Raw genomic sequence first — 13,519 nt, forward strand, 5'->3', positions numbered from 1 at the left:
GAGAGAGATATGTGTGAGAGAGAGAGGCAATCTACTGACAGATTCGAGTGAAACGAACTTCTGCCAGAATTAAGTGAAACGAACTTCTTACTGTCATAAATTCTAGTTGTACTTGACAACTAGGATGAGATTTTACCATTCTTTCAAGAATACACATCCAGCAGTAACATTCAAATCCCATCTTTTGCTTTTAAAACTCTTTATGTTGTGTGTATCCAGCACAGTTGAATATTCTTTTGGAAGAATAATAGTGAATTCGAAGTTGTCATCTGAATCTATATTGATATAAATTAAATCATCCTCACCAAATCTTACATTCTTAGCATAGAACCAATCAAACTGAAAAACATTATGTAATGCTTTAATGGGATATATCTCCAATGAAAGTTCATTGAAAATTGACATATCAAAGTGTGTCATTTCTTGTTGCAGTTTTCACTCATCTCACAGCACAATGTAGCAACGTTTATAGATTAGGATATACTAATCACAATCATATACAAGCTTCCTGTGAGATAACCTTGGACGTTATCATTACTCACCAATTCTCCTCTCAGTCGAAGATTAACACATTTCAAAATTCCAGTTCAGAGACCTTACAAGGACAAATGCGGTTCTGGCCTAATTCAATACTTGATCATTAGCACGTTTGCAATTTTACTTCACAGAGCTCACAAGAACGAATGCATCTCTGCTCTGATTCATCTCAAATTCGACCATTATCATGTTTTGTGCATAATCTTGTTTCACCTTGGGAAAAATGGTTGTGAAGTAGAGAACACTCTCTCATGTTGAAATAGAATGTAGCTATTTCTCATGCAATTTCTCCCCAGGAATTTGCATAGTGAAATTGGTTAAAGATTGATGTGATTCTAACTTGAGGGTTTTAGAACATTCCTGTAGATAGTCAAACCCATTTTATCGGTAATTAACCCTTAAGTGGTCGCGCGGGGCATTTTAAACACCCCAGTAAGGTAAGTTTTGCTCTAGCTTGATTGATCGATTGGCTAACCTGCTGACCGGTACAGTACCTTCAAACCAATGCATGAGTGGGAGAACCAAATAAAAAAACCAGTTCTGCGACACTAATTGTATGAGTAAGATCTCTTCAGTTGTCTTTGGGGTGTCGGCAACACCCCACGCGACTACTAAAGTAACTTTTTGTTAAGTTACTGACACATGAAAACAGTATGTAACAATTGCCTAAACTAGGTGAATGATGTTGATGCAAATAAAATGTAAGTTGAACATGGCCTAAATTTACTTTTCCTCATATTTTACGTTAATTTTCAGATCAATATAAAGTTACCTATTTAGTAAAAATTTCTCTTACACTTTCTCGCATAATATATGAATTGGTCATATTTGGATATGAGCTGCCATGTCATGGAAAGCATGATTGGATTGAAATTCATAGGATTAATTTAGTATTATTCATATTCAATGCAGTAAAACATTGAAAACAAGAAAAACATTATTCTGAATATATATATTTTTTACAAAACTTGTACAAATAAAGCTTGACTCAAAATCTGGTAATCTTTTATTTAAAAATCTGATAATTATAAACTAATTTGTCAAATCACATGAGTGTAAGCACAATGATATCAGGGGAGTCCATTTTATTGTTTAATAATAGTTTCTTCCCTTAGTAACAAAAAGGAAAGCAGTTATGAAATTTTTCATTTGGGGTGTTCTGAACACCCCATGCGAGCACTTGTGTTTCAAAAAGCTGCGCGACCACTTAAGGGTTGAATCACCTACTTGATCTTCTGTCAAATTATGCTGTTTTGCCTCAATCCAATTCATATGAAAACTAACTTTCGCATAGTTCCGAACTATTTGGTAGGCTATTCTATGTTATCATGTACACCCGGAGTAGCTTCAGAGGTGGGTGATTGATACCCAGGTGTTGCTCCTGGATGACTTCGCTCAGTCGTAATGTGGGCGGGGAAAGGAGGCAAGTCGAAGTTCCTCTTCCTTCTTCTTTGTGCCTCAGCTGGCGTGAACAGCACCTCCTGGTGCTTCTGACGGCGTGAAGGTCGCTCTCTTCTCTGATGACACCACTTTGATGTAATTTTGTATCGGCCTTATGGCCTCGGTTCCGCTCCAGTGAAGTAGGAAAAGGAAGGACAGACAGGATAGGGACGGCAGACAACGGTCCGCTGTGCCCTGGGGAAAAGGAAGAATAGGGACGGCAGACAACGGTCCGCTGTGCCCTGGGGGGAATGGAAGGTCAGGGACGGCAGACAACGGTCCGCTGTGCCCTGGGGAAAAGGGAGAATAGGGACGGCAGACAACGGTCCGCTGTGCCCTGGGGAGAAGGAAGAATAGGGACGGCAGACAACGGTCCGCTGTGCCCTGGGGAAATGGGAGGACAGGGTTGGCAGACAACGGTCCGCTGTGCCCTAGGGAGATGGGAGGACAGGGACGGCAGACAACGGTCCGCTGTGCCCTGGGGGAATCGAAGGTCAGGGACGGCAGACAACGGTCCGCTGTGCCCTGGGGAAGAGGGAGGACAGGGACGGCAGACAACGGTCCGCTGTGCCCTAGGGTGATAGGAGATCAGGGACGGCAGACAACGGTCCGCTGTGCCCTGGGGAAATGGGAGGACAGGGACGGCAGACAACGGTCCGCTGTGCCCTAGGGTGATGGGAGGTCAGGGACGGCAGACAATGGTCCGCTGTGCCCTGGGGAAATGGGAGGACAGGGACGGCAGACAACGGTCCGCTGTGCCCTAGGGTGATGGGAGGTCAGGGATAAATACTCCCCCAAAGTGGAGGGGATGGAGTTGAGCCGCCGCCAGAGGCGGTGGAAATCGTCTCGATGCGCGGAAGATGGTGCGCCATTGGTACCTTCCTTATCTCCGCGGTCGGCTAGCATTGCTGATAGCCGAGCGTCTTTCAGTAATATTATTAACTATTTTCTCGTCACAATTTTACTTTGTGACACCCCACTCCTACTTGGGGGTGGGGGGGTGTTCGGAGCCCTCTATGGCACCACCTTAAAAGGCGTGAGCCATCTAGGCATCACCTTAAGAGGTGTACACCTTCTCAGGCATCACCTTAAGAGGTGTATGCCGCTCAGGCATCACCTTTAGAGGTGTATGCCACTGCCTATAGGCATCATCTATGCCTGATCTATGGGCACATATTTACGCCGTCCATCTGGTAATTGGATTTTTATACGTGGCTTGCCAGCCCGTTTGCGTTTACCAGGCGTCAAGACTCGGTTGCAGAACACTGGATCCCTCCTCAACGACACTGTTCTCGTGTTCCTTCTCAATGCGGGCCAGATGCTCCACATTGTAGGCGGCCATTTTGTCGAACAATCTATCATGTACACCCGGAGTAGCTTCAGAGGTGGGTGATTGATACCTAGGTGTTGCTCCTGGATGACTTCGCTCAGTCGTAATGTGGGCGGGGAAAGGAGGCAAGTCGAAGTTCCTCGACACCTCATGAGTGTCAGTACATCTTCGAGAAATTCGTCAAACGATTCACCTTCCCTTTGCTTCCTTGCCTGAATTAGATTCTCGAGGTCCTCCTCATAGGTAAGTGGGTAGTAGCATGATCTGAAATCTGTCACAAAATTGTCCCATGATTTCCACTGGTCACGACGATTACGCATCCATAGAGTAGCTTTACCAACTAGTAATTCAGGAAGGGGAACTAGTAGTTGGTTGCCAGTAAGCCCATAGGCTTGTTGTAGCTCGTCTAGCCTTTCTAGAAAGCTGGGAGCATCTGATTGGCCATCAAAAGACAGTCTCCAGCTTCTTACTTTGTCACATACCGCCCCTGGGTCCATGAGGGGGTTTGTGTGAATATTGGTTCCAACTTCAGCATGAGTACCTGTTGCTGAGTGTCCGGATTCCTCACTGCTTCTGCTCAATATTCCGGGTCTTAGGCTGGGATAACGTACAGCCATCTTCTTATGCTGTTCTACTAACAACCTTCTCAACTCAGCAAGTGTTCCAGATGACACTATGCCCCAATCTTGTAGAAGATTGAATGCTTCTTCCTTTTTCAATTTATAGATCCAGGAAACTCTGGGGTCGGCTATCACCTCGGGGTTTACGTCCTCAACCGACTGATCCTCTGTCAGCTCCTGGTGTTGAGCATCTGAATCAGACTCTCCCTGTTCACTCATGATTCTCACTTCGTTGCCTCGTGCCCCAAGTGCGGGCGCCAATCTATCGACTCGCGCAACTCTAATTGTGACTCATGTATCACCCATCCAGCTTCCACAAACTTTTTCGTGTCTATACAGAAGTCCTGTTTACCTTTCTTCGGTAAACATTTCACAAGTTGTGTACAAAGTCCATCGGCATCTTGCTCGTAATGCTCAACAAGTTGTGCCAGATTCTCGAAGAACTCCTCGTCGTCGATGGTGAGTTGATTGCTCTTGTATTTGACTCGATAGTGCTCGACCTTGCCCTGGAAGCAGACGCACAGTGTGTAGTCACCCGGGAAGTTGGTCGACTCGTGGACGAGGAACAGTCCGTCCTGTTTCGGCTGCAACAGCTGTTCCGCCTGTTCCCGAGAGATTTTGCCATGGAACCATGGCATAGCTGACAACTTGACTTCAAGTTTTTTGTCTGGAAGAGATGGTGTAGGAGAAAGTTTATCTTTCTCCCTGTCTCTCTCTCTCTCTTTGTCCATGACATCGGGGCAATGCTGAAGCCACTCAGGCCCCAGACCCACTATTGTCATTGGCTGAAACCTCTGGGTGAGCGGTGCGGAGCTCTGCAAACTATGACTCATCATTTAGTGGAGGGTTGAGGAGCGACTTTTGAAAACGCCATCAAAGCCGGGTCGACACGACTGAAAGGGCTCATGCATTCTCTCCATTTCAACAATTAACATTTCAGAATTTCAGAGCCTGAATCACAGCTGTTACACACCGATTCTTGTTGAATTTTCCATTATCTCTTTGTAACAGCAGTTAAACGTGATGCCACACCTCACCTCGTGACTATCTCAATATTGACATAAGTTAAATTGAAGACAATGAATAACTAATTGGCAAATAATATTTACACAAAAAACACACCAACACTGATCATCACAAGTGTAGAAAAATCACATATCAAAAGTCGTGGTACTCCGAATCTATTCAGTACTAACTCGTTGAGAGCTCTAATAACAGCTGTAGTATCGGCCTTAGATAGTGGTTTGGCCTCAGTCCATTTGGTGAATTGGTCCTGGAAGACCACAAGGTATCGATTACCACGTTTTGATCGAGGAAGTGGACCAATGAGATCGGTACTCACCGTTTCCCATGGCTGTTGAACTTTTCGTGGATTTTCCATCTGGCCATATGGTGCCTTCTGTTCTACTTTATGTCGTAGACATTCATTACACTCACGTACATACTTTGCTACATCTTTGTATAGTCCTGGCCAGTAGTATGATCGAGCTATTCTATTGTATGTTCGATATATACCTTGGTGTCCTGCTGTGGGGGCATCATGATTGTAATTCATTATTTTAAGACGGCAATCACGAGGTACACATAATTTCCAATGATCACTGTGTTGACCGTCTGGTACTTGTCTCTGTGGCCATATATGTCTATATAGCAGCCCGTCTCTCACCACATAGTCCGAATATTTTTCGGGTGTCTCAGTAAGGCCTTTTTTTATCTTACGAATCCAATTATCATCTTGTTCACGGTCAATACTGACTGGTATTACCTGTTTCTCGGGTTGAGTAGACTCGAGATCGTCTTGCTCAGTCAATGGGCCACGAGACAGAGCATCAGGGACCATATTAAATTTTCCCCTTCAATATTTAATTGTTAATTCGTATTGTTGCATCTCCATGATCCATCTAGCAATCCTTCCTGTTGGATTAGGTATGGCTCGGAGCCATTTCAGAGATTGATGATCAGTTATTACTGTGGTTTCATAACCCTCAATGTAGGGTTTGAATTTCCTTAGCGCAAAAATTGCCGCCAAACACTCCTTTTCAGTAGTGGTATATCTAAGCTCAGGTCCTTTCAGACCCCGACTCGCATAAGCTATGACCTTTTCTTCTCCAGCTATGTCTTGAGTCAACACGGCTCCAAGTCCATAATCCGATGCATCGGTCTGTAGTGTGAATGGGAGCTCGAAGTGCTGGTAAGTCAGTATGGGAGAGTGAGTGAGAGCACCCTTTAATTTCACGAATGCTTCCATACTGACTTACCCGCACTTCGAGCTCCCATTCACACTACAGACCGATGCGTCGGATTATGGACGCCCACGTTGGGCGCCAATCTATCACGTACACCCGGAGTAGCTTCAGAGGTGGGTGATTGATACCCAGGTGTTGCTCCTGGATGACTTCGCTCAGTCGTAATGTGGGCGGGGAGAGGAGGCAAGTCGAAGTTCCTCTTCCTTCTTCTTTGTGCCTCAGCTGGCATGAACAGCACCTCCTGGTGCTTCTGACGGCGTGAAGGTTGCTCTCTTCTCTGATGACACCACTTTGATGTAATTTTGTATCGGCCTTATGGCCTCGGTTCCGCTCCAGTGAAGTAGGAAAAGGAAGGACAGACAGGATAGGGACGGCAGACAACGGTCCGCTGTGCCCTGGGGAAAAGGAAGAATAGGGATGGCAGACAACGGTCCGCTGTGCCCTGGGGGGAATGGAAGGTCAGGGACGGCAGACAACGGTCCGCTGTGCCCTGGGGAAAAGGGAGAATGGTGACGGCAGACAACGGTCCGCTGTGCCCTGGGGAGAAGGAAGAATAGGGATGGCAGACAACGGTCCGCTGTGCCCTGGGGAAATGGGAGGACAGGGTTGGCAGACAACGGTCCGCTTTGCCCTAGGGAGATGGGAGGACAGGGTTGGCAGACAACGGTCCGCTTTGCCCTAGGGAGATGGGAGGACAGGGACGGCAGACAACGGTCCGCTGTGCCCTGGGGGAATGAAGGTCAGGGACGGCAGACAACGGTCCGCTGTGCCCTGGGGAAGAGGGAGGACAGGGACGGCAGACAACGGTCCGCTGTGCCCTAGGGTGATGGGAGGTCAGGGACGGCAGACAACGGTCCGCTGTGCCCTGGGGAAATGGGAGGACAGGGACGGCAGACAACGGTCCGCTGTGCCCTAGGGTGATGGGAGGTCAGGGACGCGGTCCGCTGTGCCCTGGGGAAATGGGAGGACAGGGACGGCAGACAACGGTCCGCTGTGCCCTAGGGTGATGGGAGGTCAGGGACGGCAGACAACGGTCCGCTGTGCCCTGGGGAAATGGGAGGACAGGGACGGCAGACAACGGTCCGCTGTGCCCTAGGGAGATGGGAGGACAGGGACGGCAGACAACGGTCCGCTGTGCCCTAGGGAAATGGGAGGTCAGGGACGTACGGCAGCCAACGGGCCGCTGTACAAGGAGCAGGAAGGTTGTGAGCGGAATGCTGTGGTCTGGGGCTCGTCCGGCGTTTAAATACTCCCCCAAAGTGGAGGGGATGGAGTTGAGCCGCCGCCAGAGGCGGTGGAAATCGTCTCGATGCGCGGAAGATGGTGCGCCATCGGTACCTTCCTTATCTCCGCGGTCGGCTAGCATTGCTGATAGCCGAGCGTCTTTCAGTAATATTATTAACTATTTTCTCGTCACAATTTTACTTTGTGACAATGTATAAATAAAGTGAGATAATTGGTGAATGCAGGTGAACATTGTATTCTTGTCACTTCATCATTCTCAGTACTTTTGATTGAAGATCAAATAATGATCTTAATAAATGCTTGCATTCCACTACTCAGATAATTTTTCAATACATAAGTTTCACTAAATGTAGATAGCAATATATTTGAATCGTTTTTTGAAACAAATTGTTCAATCCCCTCCATAAGATTTGTCTTTATCGTATTAGTCATTGCGGATAATCAATCTTCAAACTCTTGTTTTGTTATAACAATGTTATTCAATGCCTGCACAGTTTTATCCAAATATTCCTTATCAACCGATAATGAATGAGTTTCATTTACTCTAGTAAAAAGTTCTGTGCTAAGCTGTTTCAATCTGGTATTTAGATAATTTCTATCTAATACTTGCAAATTTTTAATCTTGTCTGAGATAATTTTCAATTTCTCATCCATATAATTCTTGTCAACTTTATTATCATTGATCATATCCAAGTGCGATCTGAATATCTCTGTTGTTGATTTGAGATCATGTAGAGTATTCTCCAAATTGATAGATTTCTCTTTAACTCCCCTATCGATATTGTCAGATAACTGTTGTAATGTACTGAAGATGTGTTCCTTTTTGATCTTGTTCAATCCAATATTCTTAACTATATTAGATAATTGTGAATCTAAATACGAATGCAGAGATCCACTACCACCCTGTTGATTAATTGCCTGGATTATTCTCTCACTAAAACTGTCAAGATCTGGTTCATTCCATACAATCTCTTTCTTTGCAGCAACTCTCTTGCTTTTATCTCTGAATCTGTGCACGCTCATTCTGCAACTAAACAATGATTTTACCTTCACGTAATTCTTCTATAATTGATGCAATCTCAACATCATGACCTGAGTGTCCAGCAAGTTTTGATGATTTTAATAAATGAAGTCTCTAAACCAATTCATCATAGTTGTCATAATATTGGTAAATTCTATTGCTAGAAGTATTTTTTGCAAATTTCAATAACCCTGAACCTCTCTTACTTGCTTTTTTCACAGGAAACAGCATTTGAATTAAGCGAGACTTTACACCAGTGTTACGTTTCACATATCCTCGTCTATCCAAATGAACTTTTGTTATTGATAAAATCTTCTTGTATTTATTTAAATCTTTCCTATTAAAGAGATATGAATTTGGTCTTTGGGCAAAAAACACTTGTAATAGACCATGTGTAATTCGGAATTTTTCGTTATCAATATAAAAGAAGTAGTTATCAAAGCTAACAACCATCTCACCCATAAAATATAATTTTCGGTCAGAATCATAGGAAATTCCATAAGGAAAAGAGTTATCCAATTTCTCACTATGAAATGTATACAAATATTGTGCAAGCACTTGATTCTTTAGCCTCTTTATTTTGCTGCTTGTATCACTCTCAAGCCTAGTTGAATTAAATATACTTGATTCGTTCATGCTTAGATCTTTTTCAGCTGCTGATGGTGATGCAACTACTATTGTTTTACTAATATCATCATGTTTTTCTCCTTGATTCATACTTTCTTCTTCTTCATCTTCTTCTTCTTCTTGTTCCTCCTTTTTTGGTATAAAACTCTAATCGGATTGGTGAGAAGATTTAGTTTTCCCCATTTCAACTAGAGGTGTGAAAATTGGTTTAAAAAGTTTTTCTCTGTAATCGTCAGATTGCTTTTCAAAATGTACAATGCTCCTATGTTTGTCCCTAATAACTTTCCTCAATTTCTTAATCTTATCGATTAGAGCAAGGCTAGCGTTTTGTCTTCTATGAGACATCCACATTCTTTCACTGCTACTCACTCTCTACTGAATGTCAATAAAGTTATACAGACCCTGCCTATATTTTCCACTATAAGCTACACATTCAGTCATAATAGTAAGGAAACTATGCTTCTTAGAATTCCACACATTTGAACACAATTTACTGAAATCTCTGAAGCAAATATCTTCACCCACATAGTCTCTATGTATCAATTTGAGTGATAAATGATCAATTTTGAATATAACAATCATATTTGCATTATCTCTGGAGAAATGTTTTTGTGTTGCACCATAACTTTGAATTAAATATGCTGTATCAATATTACGATGTCAAATAATCCCTTATTTGAGGTGTGTGACTAAGTTGTGAATCGTCAAATATAACTAGAGAATATTGTGGTATATGTGGAATGCTATCGGGAATATCATTCACATGAAATTCAATACCTTTCATTTTTGGAAATACTTTTCTCAAAAACAAGTACTTATCTTGTTATTGACTTTTAGTATTTAAATAAAAATGTTCAAATCTCAATCCATTTTTGGAAGAAATCAAGTTGAACAATAAATTCGTTTTACCACATGCAGATGGGCCCACGATGAGAATTCTAGCGTTATGTGGTATCAAAGCCTCATTCTTACACCATACAGGCTTTTCCTCTTGTGCAATTATCTTATCGAAATTTACAATGACAAGTTTGTTCATGTTGAGAAAGTGAGATATACAAACAGAACAAACTGTTTCATGTGTCTGGTTCACTAACTAATGAAGCGTTTCTAGGTGACACACATGCATGTACTCACCCATTCAACATCTAGACATGTACCACATGCTACTACTTCACACTTCTCTATGATAAAATGAGAAATGGAAGAGTGAACATTCAATTCAAGTTGTTTTTATTTAAAAAAAAACACACACAATGTAAAGAATATTACAATGATTATTCACAACAGATGTGGATAGATAATTATACAATGTACATTATTTACATCATATGATCTTACTCTAATTATTTACAACATATGTGGATAGATAATTATTATACAATGTACATTATTTACATCATACGATCCTACTCTAATTATTTACAACAAATGTGAATCGATAAAATTATACCATGTACATTATTTACAACATATGATCTTACCCTGATTATTCACAATCTTACTCTAATAAATTCTCTCGATTAAATGAATGATGGTTGTGGAAATCAAATCCATTTCACAAGCAACTTATCCTTATCTCATCTCAATATTTTTTCTATCAAATAAACATCTCTTTCAGATTCATTCAAATTTTTTTTTTCAATTTCCTCTTGATAAAACCTACCCTGTATTATCTCACCACTAAGATCTTCTAATCAGTAAGTGACAGGGGTGCCCAGCCCCCCCAAGGCCAATGGCGCATGCCCCCCCCAATTCAAGTGTAATGCCCCTCCCCCCCAATCCATGTGTAATGACCCCCCCCCCAAAGTACCCCAACTCCCAACTCTTTAGTTTTTAACATTAGTCAGTGTATGACAATAAAATTCACATCTTAAGGTGCTTACAGATATACGCGCCGTGAACATGAGCAATTCACTTTTAATCAGCTGATGCCAAGCTTTTTATATCTGTATTTTACCATTTCTGTAAAAATACAGATATAATCAGCTGATTAAAAGTGAATTGCTCATGTTCGCGGTGCGTATATCTGTACGCACCTCTACATTCTAATCTTCCAAAGGACATTATTTACCTTTGGTCTTGTGAGGAATTCTTTCTGTTTTCATAATATTGTAAAAATATATACCATCGTTTCTTATCTCTTTAAAATAGAAATAAAGTATCTTTTTGATATTATTTTTGAGACTAGCAGTGCACCCGTTCTTGTTCGGGAGGACTAGAAAGAACTTCATTACATCAGGAAAAACTACATGACACATATTTTAATAGGATATTAAAAGATAAGTAAGGGAGGCTTTGCTTTTTGAATGTTAAGGTTACTTATAAAAAGTTGAATAATAATATCATTGATAATTCTTTATTGCAAAAGAATATTGCATAGCAATCTTGGTAAACATTCATAGAAATTTGGAACGATTTTATTCATACAATATATAATGTCGGCAAGTTTAGGTATTCTAAATCCTATACTATTAAACGAGCAATTTCTGTTTAGATGTTTACATTTTTAGATGTTTATATGTTTGTATTTCACCGGATCTCGAAAACGGCTCTAACGATTCTCACGAAATTCAGAACATAGTAGGTTTATAATATGAAAATTCGATTACACTAGGTCTCATCCCTGGGGAAACTCGCTGAAGGACATGAAAAGAATTTATTCATCCTTGAAAAAACAGCTGATAATTTCGGCGTCTGTTGATGATGGAAGTGAGTGAGCGAGTGCATGTGTGTGGGACTGAGACAAAATTATGACTCAGCTGTTGAACTTTTGTACATCATTCAATCAGGTACTTAGTGACAGTTGTACAGAAGCCGGTTAAATTTTAATCCTGATTAATTCCAGTAGAACCAATCGGATAAGCTATCTTTTTGAGATTGTCTCCTGTAATTTGGTTCACGTGACATGAATCAGGATTAAAATTTAACATGCTTTTGTGAGAGAAATTTTTGCATTCCTCTGCGAATTAATCTCAATCCACTGTGATTAGATAGAACCTTTCTGTATGAACTATGAATATTTATTATAATTTCTTCTTTCGTAATAATTTTTATATACTTTTGTAGATAGGTACTCTAGAGCGGAGCTCGGTGCCCCGATATTTATCATGAATTGGAATAGGTTGTCACTGATGTTGTGTTGTTGGTAGTATTTACTTTTCAACATTACAGGAGTAAATAACACAAGTCGAACAAAATGTATCTTTAAATGGTTTGGTTTTTGGAATAAAGATATCATCTGAACAAGTACATTTTGTAAATTCTATCTATTAATACCAAATATCGCGGCACCGAGCTTTGCTCGTTATTTATTCATTGATAAACAGATTTATTTCATTGATAATCATTTCTTTAAAATGATTGGGGAAGTACTAACAGACACAGCCCAAAATTGTTACTTACCCGAATTTTGATTTATTCACTACGAAAAATATATTTCGTCTGTGATTTATTCACAGACGAAATCATCATCTGTTTTTCCAAGGATGAATTATCCTCTTCATGTCCTTCAGATAGTTTTCTCAGGGATGAGACCTAGTGCAATCGAATTTTGATATCATAAACCTACTACATTCCGAATTTCGTAAAAATCGTTAGAGCCGTTTCCGAGATCCGTTGAACATAAATAACCAGATAGCCAGATATAGAAATAGAAAAATATAAACAGATATACATAAATTGCTCGCTATTATAATAGGATAACAACTTATAGTCCAGTCAAATGGTCGTTTTTCAGGAAACAGCCCCGAAATAATTTTTTTCGATGGTTCTATATTTTGTGGCGCTGAATTCTAATCTGAAATTTGCTGACATACCAGAAGGCGACTTCACCCCAAAATTTTGGATTTTTTTAAGTTTTCCATTTAATCTCGAAAACCTTGAATTTTTCGAGAAAAAGCGTTCTCTATATAATATTAAAGATAATAAATTTCCAATGAATTGAGTGGTGGCGCAGGACTACTTTTTGGATTTTATATCTGAAGTGTTCCACAAGATACGCAACTTTGAATGTTCGAGAAATTTGTGATATTTTCCCCATTCTCACAGTTTCGCATATGCAACATTGCGTATCTTGTGGAACACTTCAGATGCAAAATCCAAAAAGTGGTCGAGGTTGTGATGAATTTTCTCCTCTTTTCACTCCCATGAAATATACTTCTGTTTTCAATACCGTTCAAAAGTTACAGCCAATTGAATGATGATCTTTATTTTCTCATTTTTCTTGCGATTTTACTGTTAATTAAGAGTCTCTAAAATGAGTACAATGCATGATAGAAACTTGCGATTGATCTTAAATGAGAGAAAATTTCATGCTCTATAAGCTGAGTTACCCTAAATTGATATTGCATTACTGTTTATATCGAAAAACTGTCGAGACTGTGAAAATGAGAAAAATATCGCATATTTCTTGCAACAGCAAGGAAACTCAAACACAGGACCATTAAAAATTAAA

General features: G+C 40.9%; 1 protein-coding gene across 1 annotated transcript; it reads right to left on the bottom strand.

Annotated features, from left to right (window-relative positions):
• Positions 1-3,211: 3,211 nt before the first annotated feature.
• LOC120350234 (tyrosine-protein kinase CSK-like) lies at positions 3,212-4,760 on the bottom strand. Its single transcript, XM_039422804.1, has 2 exons — positions 4,219-4,760; positions 3,212-3,332 (listed from the first exon to the last, which is right to left on the bottom strand). The coding sequence occupies exons 1-2, from the start codon at positions 4,758-4,760 to the stop codon at positions 3,212-3,214; spliced, it is 663 nt and encodes a 220-aa protein (XP_039278738.1).
• Between the last annotated feature and the right edge of the window lie 8,759 nt (positions 4,761-13,519).

This window comes from Nilaparvata lugens, chromosome 3, assembly GCF_014356525.2.
Source record: "Nilaparvata lugens isolate BPH chromosome 3, ASM1435652v1, whole genome shotgun sequence".
Classification (NCBI taxonomy): Eukaryota; Metazoa; Arthropoda; class Insecta; order Hemiptera; family Delphacidae; genus Nilaparvata; species Nilaparvata lugens.

What these genes read in the sequence shown, in the direction of transcription:
- LOC120350234 (XM_039422804.1), bottom strand. Translation starts at nt 4,760, where the DNA reads ATGAGTCATAGTTTGCAGAGCTCCGCACCGCTCACCCAGAGGTTTCAG. An exon ending in GCTGGATGGGTGATACATGA is followed by an intron (nt 3,333 to 4,218) that starts GTCACAATTAGA and finishes TGTACATGATAG; the next exon opens with ATTGTTCGACAAAATGGCCG.